At 35.5% G+C, this 21,645-nt stretch overlaps 1 protein-coding gene across 1 annotated transcript in view; it reads left to right on the top strand.

The window, feature by feature from the left end:
* The window catches only part of LOC135222421 (uncharacterized), a 117,390-nt gene that overhangs the window by 28,236 nt on the left and 67,509 nt on the right, over window positions 1-21,645 (top strand). Inside the window, exon 6 of the mRNA XM_064260506.1 lies at window positions 7,049-7,192. Within this exon, the coding sequence (XP_064116576.1) occupies window positions 7,049-7,192 (144 nt within the window). The remainder of the gene's footprint in view (window positions 1-7,048; window positions 7,193-21,645) is intronic.

Genomic DNA, 21,645 nt, shown 5'->3' with positions numbered 1-21,645 from the left:
ATTGACAGACTCAAAACGTGTTGGGCATGCAAAAGATGACGCAATCCTTTCTCGAAACTTCTAATAGAGACGTAACTTTACAGAAATATTGTGAAATCTACGCATGGCATTCGGCAAAGACGTACACATATGAAATGAGTTATGAACGAGTCATGACATTGCTCAATAAAGACACGTACCGGTCGAGACAGAAGTCGAGCGAGAATGAAGATTGACATGTTTTTAAAAACAACACGGAGACAGCGAGCTCCCTTAATCGCGAGGTGATGAAAAGACACTGAAACAACTCTAGCTTCGAATGGACATTCTACGTTATATATTCTTTTAAATTATGTTATGCAGAATCTGAACATACATTTTAAGACATCCTACAACTCTAACTAGCTAAGGAATCTGAAAAAATGTTGCAAAACTCTATATATAACATTTTATAGTCTAAGAGGGGATATATGCGTTTTGAAAGTAACAACATATAATATGTGTGTATATATATATATATATATATATATATATATATATATATATATATATTATATATATATATAAATACTAGTAGTGTATATGCCGTATACAAGTATAATGTTATCTCTCTTCGCATTTTCCAGAACTATATGAAAAAAAATAACACTGAATACGTACCATCTCGATATCCCATTCAATATTTCTGGATACATTTTCGTCTAGGATTTCAGGGTTCGATGGTTTCTATTGGAAATTTATCCCTGAGTGATATGATGTCGAGAAGTTGAGAAATATTTTAGATTATATAAAATATTAGAGAAAATAGTGGATAAATATATACCGAAGAAGAAAAGTAAACATCAGTCATGCATACCAAGAGACAGAAGGATCTTGTTCCAGAAAATCAGAAAGTGAAAAAAAGGTCTAGCAAAAGAAACTAAAAAGTAAGAGAAAATGCAGAGAAAAGATTTTACAATCAAAAGAAAAGGGAAAACGGGACTTGGAAGAAAGGACCCTACTATGAGATTCAGGGCCTCTGTAACACGGTTTTTTCGCAATAACTTTTTATCTATGCTTTTCATAAATATAACGCTTATTCAGAATACATATTATATCAACACATAAATTTTGAGTGTATTCTGCACTACGTAGGTTGAATAAATTTGGTACTTATAATGTAAAAGTGACCTTTTTTGAAGACGGGCCAACTTACTCAGAGAAAAGGTTTCGAACGCACTCGTTACGTAACTTATGACATCATTTCTTCCCTGTTTCTCGATGGATGATTGGCTATACGTAACGAAGGCTAAACCTCTGGCAACAATGACATACAAATTTAAATACAAGCAAAGCAGTACACCTTTATGAACTCTGGAACCTCCCCACTGATAATTGTCATAATGAACAAACCAACAAAATATGTTAATAAATACAAAAACACTTCGATTATTAGTCTAATTCCCAAAATAAGTTTCCAAAGAAATTACAGTCTACTTTATAGGTCACAATCAGATTGACAAGATGTAGGGAATAGTTGGTAATTATCAAAAACATAGTAGACAAGCTTGATTTGATAACTGTTATATCCTGTGTCAAGCAATTTTATTTATTGGCTATCTACCTATTTACTGAAAAAAAATAGCCGGTACCGTATATTGGCTTTAAACCTTCACCAATAATTATCGTCAGAATGGTGACTTCATGAGGCTCCACCCACTTTCGCCTCGTTATAATTTAGGATAACACTGAAGGCTACCATGGGCATTGTTGGATTAGAAAATTTAACTTCTGGCTATAAAAACTAATTTCTCGAGTAGTTGTAAGAAGTGCTGAATGATCCTCAAGGATCCCAGCAGTTGGTCTAAACGTTTAATTCATGTATATTACTGCTATACTGTTGCGGCACTACTGCTACAGTAGTATTACTACGCTAGCACTGATACCCCATCCACATCTATGTATCGTTCCGCCATTCATAAAGTCTTTGGGTTTCAGAGCCGATGGCATTTCTGTCTGGTGGATGGGCGGGGCAACATTTAGTCAAGAGGTGTTTGTTTACCTTGCTTACGTAATGAATGTTTTTCGACTCTTGGCTCGTAATCATTGGCCGTGGCGTCGGCTAGTTGATTTTTACTCTATAAAAATCAAAACCAACGGGTTTAGGTTATTGATAATGCTGACAAAATTTGTGTGGTTGTAAAATATACAAATGTCAACTTTCAGCTACATCCGATGCTTTGACAAGGAGCAAAGTCCAAAAAACCGTGTTACAGAGACCCTGAATCTCATAGTAGTAAATATCAAGCAAAACACCAAACTATTGTACTCATATGCGGAAAAGATGAATAAAAGAAGAATAGAAATAGGCCCTCTAAGAAATGAAGGGAGATTAACGAATGAAAAAAAGGAAATATGCAACATATTAGCAGAAAGATATAAGAGAGAATTTACCATTAGAATTGATAATGAAGATAATGGTAGAGAAATAAGGGATGAAAATAGTGAATATTTATCAGACATAGATATTAATGAAGCCGATATTGTGCAGGCTATTAATTAAATAAAAAAAGGATCATCAGCTGGTCCAGATGGTGGCCCTGCCATTTTGTTAAAGAAAGTAGTTCATTCTATCGCAAAGCTGCTTGCAATATCATTAAGGCAAAGTTTAGATACAGGCAAGATTTATGATGAGCATAAATTAGCATATATTTCCCCTACTTTCAAAAGTGCATCAAGACTAGTGGCAAGCAATTATAGGCCTGAGAGTCTAACATCACATATTATGAAAGTGTATGAAAGGGTAATGAAGAAAAATATTATGAAACATTTAATAAAAAATAAATTGTTTAATATAGGTCAACATGGTTTTGTACCCGGAAAAAGTACACAAACGCACTGTTAGTCCACGTGAGAACATAAGTATATAAAACTATGATAAACGGAAAAGAAACAGATGTGGTTTATCTAGACTTAACAAAAGCTTTTGAGAAGGTAGAGACCATAATATATTAGCGAAGAAAATTAGAAAACATAATATTGTGGACAAAGTAGGAGGATGGATTAAAGAATTTTACACAACAGAAAACAGATAGTTATTGCGAACGATGAGAAATCGGATGAAGCTAAGGTAATATCCGGTGTGCCACAAGGTATGGTGTTAGCAGCATTGCTTTTTTTTATTATGATTGCAGACATAGACAGTAATGTTAAGGACTCAGTAGTGAGTAGTTTCGCCGATGACACAAGAATAAGTAGAGAAATTACCTGTGATGAAGATAGGAACTCGAAACAAGGAGACCTTAACAAAGTATATGAATGGGCAGAGGTAAATAGGAGGGTATTTAACTCTGATAGATTTGAATCAATAAATTATGGAGATAAAGAAGGCAAGCTTTATGCATATAGGGGACCTAATAATGAGACAATCACTATTAAGGAAGCAGTTAAAAACCTTGGTGTGATGTTGAATAGGAACATGTTATGCAATGATCAAATAGCAATTCTATTGGCAAAGTGCAAAGCAAAAATGGGAATATTGTTAAGGCACTTCAAAACAAGAAAAGCTGAACACATGGTTATACTTTGTAAAACTTATGTACATAGTCCACTTGAATATTGCAATATGATAAGGTACCCACACTACCAAAAGGATATTACACAAATAGAGAGTGTACAAAGGTAATTTACAGCTAGAATAGAAGAAGTTAAGGATCTTGACTACTGGGAAAGACTACAATTTTAAAAATTATATAGTCTAGAAAGGAGAAGAGAACGCTACATGATAATACAGGCATGGAAACAGATAAAAGGAATTGCCGAAAAATATCATGGAGCTAAAAATATCAGAAAGAGCAAGCAGAGGTAGATTAATAGTGCCCAAAACTATACCAGGAAAACTAAGGAAAGTACACAGGACATTTATCCACCACGCACCAGCATTGACAATGCAGCGTCTATTCAATGCGTTACCAGCTCATCTGAGGAATATCAGGAGTGAGCGCAGATGTGTTTAAAAATAAGCTCGACAAATATCTAAGCTGCATCCCAGACAATCCAAGATTGGAAGATGCAAAATATACCGAAAGATGCATTAACAATTCTCTGGTAGACATTAGAGGTGCCTCACACTGAGTGACCTGGGGCAACCCGAACAAGATGTAAGGTCTGTAAGGTAAGGTTTTATATATATATATATATATATATATATATATATATATATATATATATATATATATATATATATATATATATTATATATATATATATATATATATTATATATATATATATATATATATATATTAAATAATTTCTTTAGAGAGATGTTTCATATTCGGTACCATTGGGGATCTGCTTTTCTAAAGCCCCATTACCTTCGCTGACATCGTTATACTTTCAAAGTCAGTAAAGTCGTCAGTTTAGCGCCTCAGCGGCGTGGTGGGTATGGTATTAGCGTTCCACCTCGGTGGTCGCAGGTTCGATTCTCGGCCATTCCATTGAGGAGTTAGAGATGATTATTTCTGGTGATAGAAATTCACTCTCGACGTGGTTCGGAAGTCACGTAAAGGCGCCATTGGTCCCGTTGCTGAATAACCCACTGTTTCCATGCACCGTAAAAGCACCATACAAACAAACAAACAAAGTCGTCAGTTTCAGTCCTCCCCCAAGATACTGCTTCTCAGGCGGACGTCAGCCAGGTAACCCCAACTCCCCACCATGACGTTACTCATGGTGGTAACCACTGGTAGACCCTGACTTACTTGCCCCTGATGGGAGGCGAACCCCGGCCCGCAAGAATGCGAGACCAGCATGTTACCAACTGTACTATAGTAGATTCACATCAACCGTCCATTTGATGTCTATGCCAGTCCCTTACGACGCTCCTGATAAGCCAATCACAGGGCTGGAAACTCTCAGTCTCTCTCTAGAGTTCACATGGGTAGGATCTGTGTTCCACCTCTCCTAAGGGCTACGTCTTATATAACTCTCCTTTCATAAGTATCCCTTAGGAGAGTTGGAACATACATCCTGCCTATGTGAACTCTCTCGAGAGATTGAGAGTTTCCAGCCCTGTGACTGGCTTATCAACAGCCAATCAGGAGCGTCGTCAGGGGCTGGCCTAGACATCAAATGCATGGTAACAGAGAGAGAGAGAAGAGAGAGAGAGAGAGATATCTTCTCGAATCCTGGCATTTTGATCAGAACTCGGTCCAATTTTCAGCTAAAAAGGGAGTAGTGAGGCAATACATCTTTATTCACCATTTTTTGTAGGTATCGTGGTAATTAAGAGAGAGAGAGAGAGAGAGAGAGAGAGAGAGAGAGAGAAGATTTCTCACTATTTTTTGTAGGTATCTTGGTAATTGAGAGAGAAAAAGAGAGAGAGAGAGAGAGAGAGAGAAGAGTAGAGAGAGAGAGAGAGAGAGATCTTTTCTCACGATTTTGTGTAGGTACGTGGTAACTGAGAGAGAGAGAGAGAGAGAGAGAGAGAGAGAGAGAGAGAGAGAGAGATATCTTCTCTCACTATTTTTTGCAGGCATCCGGGTAATTGAGAGAGAGAGAGATCTTTTCTCGCTATTTTTTGTAGGCATCGTGGTAATTGAGAGAGAGAGAGAGACTTATCTCTTTATTCGTATGCACGATGGCCTCTAAGCTTCTGGCATACGGCCAACGTCACACACACGGACACACACACACACCAAAAGGATTTAGAACCTCTCATCATAGAAAACGAATAAGAGTAAATGGACTCCGCTACACATAAAAACAATCCGCTTGGGAATCACAACCCTTAAAAAGGCAGGCAATAAAGTGATACGCCAAGCTTATAAATAGAGATCAATGTTTAGTCCCGGTATAGCGCCACTATACAGTATAACAACGAAATTCCTCTGTAATCGTATTTTCACTTACTCGGGAAGTAAGCCTGCAAACGACGTTGCTTTTGTTGTTGTTGTTGTTGTTGTGTGTGTGTGTGTGTGTGCGTGGTGTTGGTGGATTGGGGGTGGGTTTGGGGGAGGAGGGCCAGCGGCTTACGAAAGTTGGATGGAGAGCCTAAAAAGTTCTGAAAACGGTGTTTCGCGTTGAATGAAAGATACAGGAATTTTAGGATAGGGTATTCAAAATTTATTTATTAGAATGAAAATGTAAAAAAAAAAATAATGTGTATGTTAAACAGTACAAAAATGATTTATAATAATATACAGAGTATTTATTTAAATTTTCGTTGTTAGTATGAGTAGTACTGAGTATGGGTATTGATCACATAGACCATCACGGAGTCCCCGAGTAAGCTGGAGGTCGGATCATACCTCGTTTGTTGACACGACCAAGCCCAACTACGGGAGATCGAGACTAATGAGGTTTTCTTCCTATCTCACACGTAGGTGGAGCACTGTAATGTGGTTCTATCTATACAAAGGCTTTTATCGATTAGCGTCTTTATAGCCTGCTTGTGACTTGATCCACTGGAAAATTGAATCACACCCACGTCATTTCATCCTTTTCATTTTTCTAGTATTTTCTATTCTATATTTTAAGCATGATAGAAAACTAAATCCCTTTTGTAAAGATTATATCGACAGTGTTTAACATGACAGTTCTCAGTGCAGATGCAAGTGTTAACATTGTCGTATTTGACAGAACTGAGAATATTTACGAGAGCACTTTACACACACACACACACACACACACACACACACACACACACACACACACATATATATATATATATATATATATATATATATATATATATATATATATATGGGTAAACCAAAAGTAGGTGAACAGTAGATAAATGTTTATTTTGAGATTACATATACAGTTATGTTAATTAATGTAATTAAATTTGCATGAAGAATAGTGACATTTGCAATTAAATTCTATTGTACACAAAAATACATTACAAATTATTTATATAATAAACACCATCGTTATACCACAACCCTTACATAAATCCTATTCCACCTACTTTTGGTTCACCCTATATATATATATATATATATATATATATATATATATATATATATATATATATCATATATACATATGAATGTTATAGATGTTTATGAAAAATTTTCTTCACGCAGATCAGCTCGCGTGTATTCCGGACGTCGCACCCCACCAGGGCGTCCTTACGCCCAAGGCAACAACCATGGGCATTTTGCTGCCCAGATCCAACTTCTCAGACCCAACAACACTCCTGTCTCCGTTGAAAAGGTCGATCTAGATCGGTGAGTCAAACATATGATAATTTTATAATGCAATCCACTTCCTTGTTAGTTATCTCTTCACATATACTGCACAAAATGCAATTGACTCTTCAGTGAATGTCTCTCGGATGACGGCAGATAAAGAATCAGCGGTAACTGTTGCAGCTAATACTATATTTAGGTTTTAAGAACTTGTTTATGCCTGTATTTGATTCTCATTCAAAAGCCCATCACACGCACACACACACACAAAATAACCTCTGTTCTTTCTCATTTTTCGAAGCATAATCACAAACTGTACCAATAGCATGAACAATCAAGATATCTAGCATTGAAACGCTATATCTGAAGCAACTTCTTGTGGTAGGTTTGGTCCTTTGACGGTCTTATTAGAACGTTAATTGCTAGAGATAATCCAGGTCTACTACATAATACAGTTACGGTGCAATGCTGTAAGTTAATATTGGCAGGTAACCATTTCTACAGTCTTGAAAAAACGTACCCACTATTGTCACTATGTAGTTCCTCCACAGTCGTAAATTGTTACTTGTGAGCATTGACTTGACTGATTGATTGCAAGTTATCTGGCGTCAAAATTACCAGGGTCACTGACGCTCCACTTTCCAGCATCTCCAGACCTCTGGTTTCTGTAAATTTTTTGTAGTAAGTAGAAGAGTCAATGTAGACCATAATATATTATTCAGGATTACACGTATTCTTCCATATGATCTTAACATAATGCTAACCTTGTCAAATTCTTTGGCTTGACATCCACATCATGCTAAGTGTCATGAAGTATTATCAATAAAAGCATTACTGTTTAGAAAGAAATATTTTCTCCTATAAGTAACCTAAGATTTGTCTCATTTATACGGAATTATCGCTAGAAAAAAAATCACAGCAGTAAAAAGGAATAAGTCGAATATGAAGAAAAAGATAGAAGGAATTATCGTTAAAAAAATCGCAGCAGTAAAAAGGAATAAGTCCAATATGAAGAAAAAGATGGAAGGAATTATCGTTAGAAAAAAAATCGCAGCAGTAAAAAGGAATATGTCTAATATGAAAAAAAAGATAGAAGGAATTATCGTTAGAAAAAAAATCGCAGCAGTAAAAAGGAATATGTCTAATATGAAAAAAAAGATAGAAGGAATTATCGTTAGAAAAAAAATCGCAGCAGTAAAAAGGAATATGTCTAATATGAAAAAAAAGATAGAAGGAATTATCGTTAGAAAAAAAAAATCGCAGCAGTAAAAAGGAATATTTCTAATATGAAAAAAAAGATAGAAGGAATTATCGTTAGAAAAAAAATCGCGGCAGTAAAAAGGAATAATTCCAATATGAAAAAAAAGATGGAAGGAATTATCGTTAGAAAAAAGATCACTGCAGTAAAAAGGAATAATTCCAATATGAAAAAAAAAGATGGAAGGAATTATCGTTAGAAAAAAGATCACTGCAGTAAAAAGGAATAATTCCAATATGAAAAAAAAGATGAAAGGAATTATCGTTAGAAAAAAGATCACTGCAGTAAAAAGGAATAAGTCCAATATGAAGAAAAAGATGGAAGGAATTATCGTAAATAAAAAAATCACAGCAGTAAAAAGGAATAAGTTCAATATGAAGAAAAAGATGGAAGAAAAACAATTTCCACCCAATGGTCGACTCCAATCTTAAATTTCGTTTTAAGTAAGAATTTTGACAGTGATGAATCTAACATTGCTAATGGTGAGTGCAACGATACTTTAGCAGGCAGTGATGTCGTGGAGTCAATCTAAAATCTATTTTCTTAATATATCGCGCTCACACTTCATACCTAATATCATGAATTTCAGTCCTGATTACCACCATGGCAGCGCTAAGTTCTAAAAATATGAAGAAAGCTCACAAATCCAAAATATCGAGTTTGACTTCACGCAATATCCTCTTCGGTAGGCACATTATGTATAAGATGCATGTATCAAACATAGACTAACGTACGCTCAACTTTATGGAGACATAGTACGTATATACTGGTGCGTGAACAAGCACTAACTCTCTCTCAGACTATTATATATATGTACATACATACAAACACGCACACACACAAACAAACGAGCGCGTGTGCGTGCGCACATATATAAATATATATATATATATATATATATATATATATATATATATATATATATATATATATATATATATATATATATATATATATATATATATATATATATATATATATATATATATATATAGGCATGGGGATACGGAAGGACATGGTACATTATATAGGATTCTTTATTGCCAGCGACGTTTCGAGACAAAGTCCCATCTTCAGGCTAAAGGCAAAAAATAAATGTTACATCAGTACAAAACAATTAAGCAAGTTAACGTAAAATTATTATCAATTAAAGTATTTTCTAAGTAAATTACGAATTCAAAAATCTCAAAGAATGAGTATTACATCAATACATAACACATTTAAGAAAGGGAAGTGTAAAATCATAAATAATTAAAATATTTCTAAGTAAAATCACAAATAAAAACATTATTATATATAAAAAATATTAAAAAAAAGAGGAAAATACCTTGCTCAAGAAGAGGCAAAGAACAAAGTGACCTGGCATAAAGCCGCGTCACTTTGTTGTTGGCCTCTTCTTGACCTTTTTCCACCGTCCTGACACGGATCTGCGGGACTCTGCTTGAGCAAGGTCTTTTATCCAAAATATATATATATATATATATATATATATATATAATATATAATAATATAATTTTATTCGTAATTTTACTTAGAAATATTTTAATTATTTATGATTTTACCACTTCCCTTCTTAAACGTTTTATGTATTGATGTAATACTCATTCTTTGAGATTTTTTAATTCGTAATTTTACTTAGAAATACATTAATTGATAATAATTTCACGTTAACTTGCTTAATTGTTTTGTACTAATGTAACATTTTTGCTGTTGTCTTTAGCCTGAAGATGGGACTTTATCCAAAAACGTCGCTTGCAATAAAGGATCCTATGTAATGTGCCATGTCCTTCCGTGTCCCCGTGCCTATTTCACCGAGGATTAGCCCACCAGTGATGAAGAATATATATATATATATATATATATATATATATATATATATATATATATATATATATATATATATATATATATATATATATATATATATATATATATATATATATATATATACATATATATATAAGATATGTTAATGACTTGAATCATGGTATTGCTGCGAAATAGTACTAAACGATTTTGTAGACTTAAAAATAAAGCTTTCAGAATACGAGTATAAGATGGCAGGATGGTGTTATAGAAATGGCACCAATAAATACATATATATATATATATATATATATATATATATATATATATATACTTCGAGCTATAATGTCCTTTAATATCTAATTCGCTCTACCTCGGAATTAATATATTTTCATATATGCTTAACCGAAGGGGAATTTTTTTACACGATAATAGATTTACCTGGTCTCAGGCGCGAACCCAAAAAGCCATTCAAACCCAGGACGTCAGTGGAAGCTTTTACCTACCCCACCACCGCGGTGGTAAAAGCTTCCACTGACGTCCTGGATTTGAATGGCTTCTTGGGTTCGCGCCCGGGACCAGGTAAATCTATTATCGTGTAAAAAATTCCCCTTCGGTTAAGCATATATGAAAATATATTTATTCAGAGGTAGAGCGAATTAGATATTAAAGGACATTGTAGCTCGATGTATGTATATGAATAACGGTAATGTGATATGACAATATATATTTATATATATATATATATATATATATATATATATATATATATATATATATATATATATATATATATATATATATAATCTGTGCCACGTTTAGGAAGAACGCAATGTTTACATCGCTACCCAGTGTAAAATGTTACGAAAAATCTTAATACGACACAAATGATATCTGACAATGATTATTTTAGTATTTTTTTAGGTCTGTAGTGCCTTCAAATAATAAATAAATTGAATGAGAACGTTTGATTTGGCAGAGCTACTTCCCACCCTTGCTCTGCCCAAAACGACAAAAGAAGTTTTGGATATAAATATAGTAAGTCACTTATAAAATGGAAAATCGAATCATAGCCAACAACAGCTAAGTAAAAAAAAATAAATAAAAACTAGCATCAAAACCAAGAGGAAAAAGCCTGGGCCATACATTGGTGGTGTTTTCCTATATCTATCTAAGTATACTGTATATCTATCTAATTATACTGTACTTAAAAGGGCTTCTGAAATATTTCATTTTTTCACTATGTATCAACTGTCAGCAAACATACCTATATTCTAGGGCCATAAAAGGGAATTAATGACTAACTTTTCAGCAACCTTAGATAGGAACTGTGATGGAAATTGGCCTGTAATTATAGCGATTTGCTATCAAGCACGATTTAAGAATAAAAGTAATTTATATTCCCTCTCACAAGGATTGTTTTCGAACTTGAGTGAAAATCTAAAATGGACTGTTTGGAAGAAAAAAAAATATCATAAACTTCCTGGATCCTCAGTCTATGGAATCTAATAGTACTCTTCCTCTTTTTATTGCCATTTCTAAAAGCAAACCATCCAGTAAGAAGTGGCTGAGAACAGCTACCAGAGGAGTAACGCCAACCGAAAATGTCTTGGAAATTTCTCATCTTTGTCTTTAATGGTAGGATTCTCATTTTCATCTTTACCTGATAAAGGAATGCGGTACAGTATTTGTACCAAATCACAGAGAGTTGACGACTTGCATATATACAGTATACATGTACATATAGATACATATATACATATATACAGTATATGTGCGTGTGTGTGTATGGTTTGTATATACTACGTGTATGTCATACACTTCCCCGGTTTGCTGCAGGTCTTTTTGTGTATAATTATTACTTCCCATTGTCATTATAATATTATAATCACTCATTTACCTAATATATATCCGTGGTAACAAAAACAACTTTTGTCTTGTCAAACTGAAAATAAACATCATCCAATCAAATTGTTTTTTCAAAAACGGCTACTAAGAAAGCTCCCGTTTCCTTGAAAACACCAATTAAAAAGTAATAATTAAGGCAGACGATCCATATAAGAGGCTGAAAAGACTTCGTTAAAGTCTGTTGCCTTAAAACCCGATTATTTGGTGGAGACGGTTTAGCTCTCAGGCTTCCCTTCCCGATAAATAATCATGGGGGAGTAATCAAATCCCGCTTTTAGTTTAATGAAGGACACTTGTTGCTGCATTTCTTGTTAAATTACTATCCATACCTGATAAAGCAAACAAACGAGAGGGGTCAATACTTCAATTGAATGAAATTTCCAGTAACCCTCATAGATTGCACAGTTTTTTGTAAAATTGATATAAGGGGAATTCAATTTAGCTTTTACTGTTTTATAAAACCAAAATTGGGGAAAATAAATTCTTTGCAAAGTTTCTGTAGATATGTAGGTTATTATGTTACAAATAATGATCCAAAAGGCTTGAAGTGCGATAATTCAACATATGATCAATGATTCAGGTTTTTTCTTATGTAGGGAACACTGATGACAGATGAGAATTAAGAGTTTCACTGATTACCTGAGAATAAAGGACGATGATTATGATGCTTCCTTGATAAATGCTCATTAGAACAAGTATTTCATGCTGATTTAACACTAAACAAGAACCACAAAACTTACCAGTCAATTTTCGAGATAAGAACAAATCAATTGGATAGACAATGAACCATATAACTAACTAGCCCTACAACACTGACACGAATCGAGAAAATTACCGTTCCCATATATATATATATATATATATATATATATATATATATATATATATATCAATTCAAGCTACAAATGTCCTTTAATATCTAAATTCACTTTACCTCCCAAATGATATATTTTCATATATGTACCGAAGGGGAATTTTTAAGTTGATAACAATTTCGTCCCCCCATGGGATCGAACCACCGTCCAGGTGGACGGGGACGAAATCAGGACAGTCAGTGACGCTATCCAATCAGCCAACAGAGACGCTATAAGTTCATATCGATTCTGACCTTACAAATCACCCTCGATCTGGATGCTTTCGTAATTAGAATCGATATGAAACCCCGTCTACCATGTTGGCCAATTCGAGCGTTTGACAGAACGTAGCCTTTTGTTATGAATAATTATCACATCGAACCGTGATCATTTATATATCAATTCAAGCTACAAATGTCCTTTAATATCTAAATTCACTTTACCTCCCAAATTATATATTTTCATATATGTACCAAAGGGGAATTTTTATTGTTTAAGTTGATAACAAATTTCGTCCCCCCATGGGAATCGAACCACCGTCCAGGTTGGTACGGGGACGACAAATCAGGACAGTCAGTGACGCTATCCAAATCAGCCAACAGAGACGCTATAACGTTTCATATCGATTCTTTGACCTTACAAAATCACCCTCGATCTGGGATGCTTTCGTAATTAGAACGATATGGAAAACCCCAGCTACCATGTTGGGACCAATTCTGAGCGTTTGACAGAACGTAGCCTTTTGTTTATGAATAATTATCACATCGAAACCGTGATCCATTTATTTAGATTCAATTCAAGCTACAAAACGTCCTTTATTAAATCTAAACTCACGTTTAACCTCCCAAATTTATATATTTTCACATATATTACCGAAGGGGAATTTTAACGTTGATAACAAAAATTTCGTCCCCCCATGGGATCGAACCAAACAACCACCGTCCCAGGTGGTACGGGGACGACAAATCAGGACAGTCAGTGACCGCTATCCAATCAGCCAACAGAGACGCTATAAGTTCATATCGATTCTGGACCTTACCAAAATCACCCTCGATCTGGATGCTTTTCATAATTAGAATCGATATGAAACCAAAACCCCTGTCTTCACCAATGTTGGCCCCTAATTCGAGCGTTTGACAGAACGTAGCCCTTTTGTTATGAATAATTTATCACATCGAACCGTGGAATCCCATTTATATATCAATTCAATGCTACAAAATGTCCTTTATTTAAATCTAAATTCACTTTACCTCCCAAATGGATATATTTTCAATATAGTACCGAAGTGGGGAATTTTTAAGTTGATAACAATTTCGTTCCCCCCATGGGGATTCCGAACCACCGTCCAGGTGGAAGGGGACGAAATCAGGACAAGTCAGTGACGCTATCCATTCAGCCAACAGAAGTACGCTATAAGTTCATATTCGATTCTGACGCCTTACAAATCACCCTCGATCTGGTATTGCTTTCGTAAATTAGAATCGATATGAAACAACCCCCGTCTACCATGTTGGCCAATTCGAGCGTTTGACAGAACGTAAGCCCTTTTGTTATGAATAATTATCACATCTGAACCGTGATCCCATTTATATATCAATTCAAGCTACAAATGTCCTTTAAGTATCTAAATTCAACTTTACCTCCCGAAATGATTATATTTTCATATATGTACCGAAGGGGAATTTTTAAGTTGATAACAATTTCGTCCCCCCATGAAAATATATCATTTGGGAGGTAAAGTGAATTTAGATATTAAAGGACATTTGTAGCTTGAATTGATATATAAATGGATCACGGTTCGATGTGATAATTATTCATAACAAAAGGCTACGTTCTGTCAAACGCTCGAATTGGCCAACATGGTAGACGGGGTTTCATATCGATTCTAATTACGAAAGCATCCAGATCGAGGGTGATTTGTAAGGTCAGAATCGATATGAACTTATAGCGTCTCTGTTGGCTGATTGGATAGCGTCACTGACTGTCCTGATTTCGTCCCCGTCCACCTGGACGGTGGTTCGATCCCATGGGGGGACGAAATTGTTATCAACTTAAAAATTCCCCTTCGGTACATATATGAAAATATATAATTTGGGAGGTAAAGTGAATTTAGATATTAAAGGACATTTGTAGCTTGAATGATATATAAATGGATCACGGTTCGATGTGATAATTTTTCATAACAAAAGGCTACGTTCTGTCAAACGCTCGAATTGGCCAACATGGTAGACGGGGTTTCATATCGATTCTAATTACGAAAAGCATCCAGATCGAGGGTGATTTGTAAGGTCAGAATCGATATGAACTTATAGCGTCTCTGTTGGCTGATTGGATAGCGTCACTGACTGTCCTGATTTCGTCCCCGTCCACCTGGACGGTGGTTCGATCCCATGGGGGGACGAAATTGAAATATCAACTTAAAAATTCCCCTTCGGTACATATATGAAAATATATCATTTGGGAGGTAAAGTGAATTTAGATATTAAAGGACATTTGTAGCTTGAATTGATATATAAATGGATCACGGTTTGATGTGATATATATATATATATATATATATATATATATATATATATATATATATATATATATATATATATATATATATATAAAAGCACACACACAAAATAAAAAGACATCCTTCAGGAAACCTTCCATTTGGATAATCAAATAATTCCCTTTTCAAAATTGTAGGTCGCGGTGACCCCGACTGAAAAACCTTTGTTCTTTGATCTATTCGTCTTCCTCTTTTGAATTCCCCATGTGCTGAGGTTGAGGGAAAGGAGAGGAAATGTTTTGCACGAATCTCCCAAATACGGCGGATGAAACCTTGCAAAATAATATTGCCTTGCCGGGGCGGGGATTTCCACGACCCGGAGCTGAGGGTTCTCGCGCTCCTTTAAGCAGCAAATGCTTTGGGCGAAAACAGCACGAATGGCTTCCAGAAACTATTTCTGAACCTTTTAATGGCCGACTTATTCGTAAAGCGAATTTGGCTACGCTTTTGCCTCAACGTTCAATGGCTATACACAACCTCAGCTTTTCTTTACAACGAATTTAATGCTAAGTCTGATTGAAAACCAGGTATGATAATAAAATGCTAAGAAAGACCGAAAAACAGGTATTGAGTAAATCATGTGTGAAGTTATTAGGAAATGAGTCTTGATTTGAGTAATTGGTCATTTCTGTCTCTCCTGTTTTGCTTTATTTAACTGTGTTTCTATTCTCTATTTATTCGGAGTGGGGATGGGGTGCGGGGGAGAGGAAAGGAACATGGGGGTCTAAAATGCTACTTGGAACAAACTTTCCAGGTAATCAGTACGGCGACGTTCACATCACAGAAAGATATCAGTAACCAACTGATATACTGAATATTACTACAAGAGAAAAGTTCCTCTACAACTAAATTTAATAGATCGTCCCTAGGAAGCCAACCTCACTTAAGTATCAAGTGTTAACTTATCGTCTCTTTCTCTTTTCACATTTAAGTGAACAAAATTCTGGTAAACAAGTAAAAAGTGGAAGAAGAGCCGGTGATACTCAAGAAGCCGATTTTCTATTTTGTCTACGGAGACGCATTTCACCGCGTGGGACGGTACTTAAGTTTGATGCATTTAAAACACAGGAATGTAACAATTCAAAAATCACTTTTGAAAAGAGAATCAAGGGCACTTAGCATTTCAATTTTCAGATCCCGACCTGCGCTTTGCTTAATCAATTCGTGTTTGTTCCATTTCTGTGCGCCGTAACTTCAGTAAATGACATTCATCCTGCAAGCTATTCGGACTCCTGAGCTCATCTGGGAATTCTGATTCAGTCGTTTCTTTCGGAGGGTGTAAAACCAGGGCTAGTGACGATTATCTGTGATCGGACTTTTCATTATCGGGACATAGTTAACGTCGTTGCTAATACTATAGGTTCATGATTCATTTTAAACGAACTCTTACATCCACAAAGCAACATTTGTAAAATACAGTTTTTTTTTCACGAACTCTTTTACATTTGCAACATATAGACTATCTTAACATTTGTTTACAACGTATAATTCTCTCCACCACCAACAGACGTACTTTTCGATACCGAATTGGAAGATGTGACACGCTGGGTTTTCACACTAATTCTGTCCTCACACCTGCCTACCTGCAACAAAAGAAAGAGAAAAACAATTAATTCTGTTCTCTGCCTCTAAGCCTCCGGGTTACAGGGAAAAATGATATACTTTTTTTTCCCTTCACGATCTTTGTGGTTTATTATTTCACGAACTTCTAAATACACGTTTAGTTTAACTTTGACAAGCAGAATCAAGGAAAGTTATTCAAATGTTTTTGCTTACTCAAGGAGTAAGCCTACAAACTACATTTTTGTTGTTGTTCTTGTTAGGGGAGGGTTAGGAAAGGTCTACTGAAAAGCCTGAAACGGTCTGAAAGGGTGTTTCGCATTAAGTTAAAGACAGGAATTTCAGGAAAGAATATTTATGATTTATTTATAAGAATGAAAATGTAAAAAAATAAATAACGTTCGTTAAACAGCAGAACAATTATTTCTAATAAAATATAGCGTATTATTTTAGTTCTCGTTGGTGAAACAACGCTTTATTTGACCACAGATTTTAGCACGCGCCCCCCAGTTAGCTGGAGGTCGAACCACGCCTTGTTGAAGAGGATAATGCTTTTGGGCTCAGACTCTACGCGACTTAAGTGACTGGGTAAAGCGCAGGATTCTGGTTCTGTAATATGCCATAATTTACACATCTCATCCTGATATACAGCTCCCCTCCCCACTCCCCACAACCACCCGCACACAAAGAAACTATCAGAACTGGCCTGTTTTACAGTATATTACTATATTCTTTAAGGTCACACGGCTTATAAGCTGCCCCAGTCAAGAGACATTAAGTAAAATAATAAAAAAAAAAGGGGCTGTCTTATTCAAAGCGTGGCCAAAATGTCATAAACGAAAGATGGTTTTCTAAATTTTTAAGCGAAAAAAAAGAAAAGAAAATAATTAGAAACAAGCTTAACTCATTCATGGATTAGAATGAACAAGTGGAAGGGGACATCCAGAAGTCCTTTTGATGAATATGAGCTAAAATTTGAGATTCTAGAATAGTTGAAGAGTGTTGGGAGGAATGACTTAATTCAAAACTCAGACTGAATTTTTACTTACATTTAACAGATTGCGCAAGTTTTTGGGTACTTTAGTCAGGCATGGTGATCCGGACAGTTAGCAATTTTCAATGAATAAATAAACAAATAATATATCAGTGGTATGGCATGGAATGGAATATAAAATTTAGGCCAAAGGCACAGCGCTGGGACATATGAGGTCGTTCATAGCTGAAATGGAAATGGGGAGTAAAATAGCTTTAAAGCTGTAATAATAGGAAACCTCACATTTGAATAATGGACAATTGTTAGGAGAGTGTGGGAAGTAGGAGGGAAGAAAGAAAATAGGAAGTACAGTGAAAGGAAGGAAAGGGGTTGCAGCTAGGGGCCGAAGGGATGCTGCAAAGATCCTTACGCAATGCCTACAGTGTACCGCGTGAGGTGCCCTGATGGTACTACTCCCCTACGGGGTAAATCAGCGGTATAATCATCTCTTGAAAAAAGAAAATTGCAGCTCATCATGATAGAGGATAGACGTCAAGGAGGTCTGCGAAGCAGAAGCTTCATTGAGATAAAGAATAAAATTTATATTAAACTATAAATGAGAAAACGGGAAAATTCGAGTAAGTGTAAAGGCACAAGAAGTCTGTTGCTATGGAAATGACTAATTACCAATTCTAAGGTCTTGTAGCAGAGAAGGCTGTACGCTTGTAAGGTGTTTCAAGGTAACAAAAATAATACGCCTGAGGCATTGGCTTGAAATAGGACTGTTGCAGTAAACCCAGCTTGATATAAATGATAATACTTCTTCAAAAGTGCCATTGGATAAGATGGGTAAAAACCTTTTCGACGCATTGAAATGACAATATCACAGTTTATATAATGGCCGTACTTGCATTAGAATAAAAATGTTGATGCGGTCAAGAGCTACGTGAAAAAGGAGAGAGAGATAGAGAGAGAGAGAGTAGAGAGACGAGAGAGAGAGAGGAGAGAAGAGAGAGGATGAGAGAGAAGATTGGAGAGAGAGGACCAGGACACTGAGAGAGAGAGAGATTAATATTCTTAACCTTGAACCGATTTTTCTGTCGACCCAGATCAATGGACGCGATTTTCATTGATGGAGCGTTGACGAGGGATGTAAGCAAACCGACAATAAGTAGATTCATGGTCACACCAATAAGTGTCAGGGGTCAGGAGGAAAGGAGAATGAACAAAAGAAATTTGCATATAACGAGTCTCAGTTTTAACAGGGAATGATTGTAGAACTCTGAGAACAAAGAGGAAACAATGTTTGATTGATATATAATAAATATATATAATTCACAAACACGGGCACACACACACACACACTATATATATATATATATATATATATATATATATATATATATATATATATATATATATATATATATATATATATATATATATATATATATATATATATATATATATATATCATGAAACACGATCGTGACAGGGATGTTGGATAATCATCCCTAGGGATTGGCACTACGTTCTTGTTTACATGTCAAGGAACCGAACTGCACGAAGATGAGCCAACATGGCATAGCTCTTCAGGATTCCGAATGACTTCCCATACAGTGAGAATAGGAAAAAGTTAGACACAGAGGATGGAAGTCATTAACAAATCATTATGGATAATTGCTCGTATGTATCGTGTAATTCTCATGGGCTGAGTACTCCATACTCAAAGTGGCCTTCTTATTCAAGAATCCGTATTCCATTCACCCATAAATCCAATTCACTGTTGCTTGCCAGTCACTTTGACCCACTCATCGTGAAATATCACAAAAATCCAACCACATCCTTTATTTTGCGTAATCTTGGTAACAAACAGGCATACAAAAAGAAAAAAAAAATCTCCTTCGTTCGGCCTCTACTCAAACACTCGGGACATTCTCTTTGAGCAATGCGAGAAACCGTTGCACTTCTCCAGTTGGGAATTCACCTTTCACATTGTTTCTGGTCCGCCGTGTTAAGGAATGGACTTTGTAAAAGAAGAAATATTTTCATTTTATTTCAATTTCTATTTACTTCCTTCTTTTTATTTACCGCATCTGCCTTATAAGCAGCTTTTCGAAAGAGCACACTTCATCAGCCTAGCTGTGAGGGGAATCTTTGAGAAAAAGATTAGTCTTGATTTGCCGTCTCTAGTTACAAGAAAAATGTATGGCATTTTTTAAATAAGGATTTTAAATAAAGAAGCCATAATATAATAGCTCCTTCTTTCGTAAAAATCACCAACGACGTGAGTTCCGATTTATTTAAAGAATTATAATAAAGAAAATTAAGTTTCATCACGGGCTTCCTAAGTGGGAGGGAAGTATGTGTTACAAAAGGAATTGGTCTCATACATTTCTACATATAGCATTAATTTTTCGATAAGACATTCGAATATTACCTTTACTCATTTTTCTATCACCTTTTTCTTTTTTATATATTCACTTGACCTAATGCAATATATTCGACCTGATGCAATCTTTCTCTTTCTATAAGACTGGCCTACCAATCTGGCAGTCCGAGTTCGCTCCCAGCTGCCGCCAGCGCGGAATCAGAGCAATGTGTCTCTGGTGATTAGAAATCCATTTCTCGATAAAATGTGGTTCGAATCCCACAATAATGTGTGGGCCCCGTTGCTAAGTAGCCAAATGGTTCCTATTCACGTAAATAAAAATCTAATTTTTCAGGCCAGCTCTAGGAGAGTTGTTAATCAGCTCAGTGGTCTGGTTAAAGTAAGATATACTTAACTTTTTTTCTCTCTTTGTTTAAATATATCTATCTTGATAAAAGCTGCATTTCTTAGCTGCAATATCTTTCTCTTGACTGCATACACATGACCTCACGGGTACAAGAGTGTGCACCCTTCAACACTGCACATCCTTCCAACCATCAAAAATGAGATTCAGATTTATTCATTTTGAGTAGGTTTTAAATATGTACGAATACGAAGTCAGAATGAGAGAGAGAGAGAGAGAGAGAGAGAGAGAGAGAGAGAGAGAGAGAGAGAGAGAGAGAGAGAGAGAGAGAGAGAATGCTATTGAGACACATCTATTCACATTTGTAACTTAGAACATTTTAAGTTATAAACTTAAATTAAGATGTTTGTAATCCCAGAAAAGAGTAGAATGGACCGGAGATTGACGGCTGAGTCCTCTTCTCTTCTTTGAAAGATGCACAGATGATATTATCCTAACTTTCAAAATCCCCATGTAAAATGAATCTACGTGAGAAAATATTTCTTAAAAGATAAGTCGGTCATTTTTCTAAGTTAAAACTGGAGCTTAATTATAACGAGTCAGGGTAATTTAATCCTTGAAGAGAGAGAGAGAGAGAGAGAGAGAGAGAGAGAGAGAGAGAGAGAGAGAAAACTGCCCCAGCCGAGCATGGGTCATAACTATGGAACAACAGTAAGTCTGAGGTGGACTTAACGGCAGCATTCTGTCATCGAGAAGTCAGTACTGGATTTTATTCTAAGCTCTATTCTAGGCTGTAATTAAGGAATTCTCCTCTTCTTCTTCTTCTTGTTCTTCTTGTTCT

This window comes from Macrobrachium nipponense, chromosome 3, assembly GCF_015104395.2.
Source record: "Macrobrachium nipponense isolate FS-2020 chromosome 3, ASM1510439v2, whole genome shotgun sequence".
Taxonomy (NCBI): Eukaryota; Metazoa; Arthropoda; class Malacostraca; order Decapoda; family Palaemonidae; genus Macrobrachium; species Macrobrachium nipponense.
Note: the sequence above shows the minus strand (reverse complement) of the source record. Positions and strands in the feature narration are given on the sequence as shown.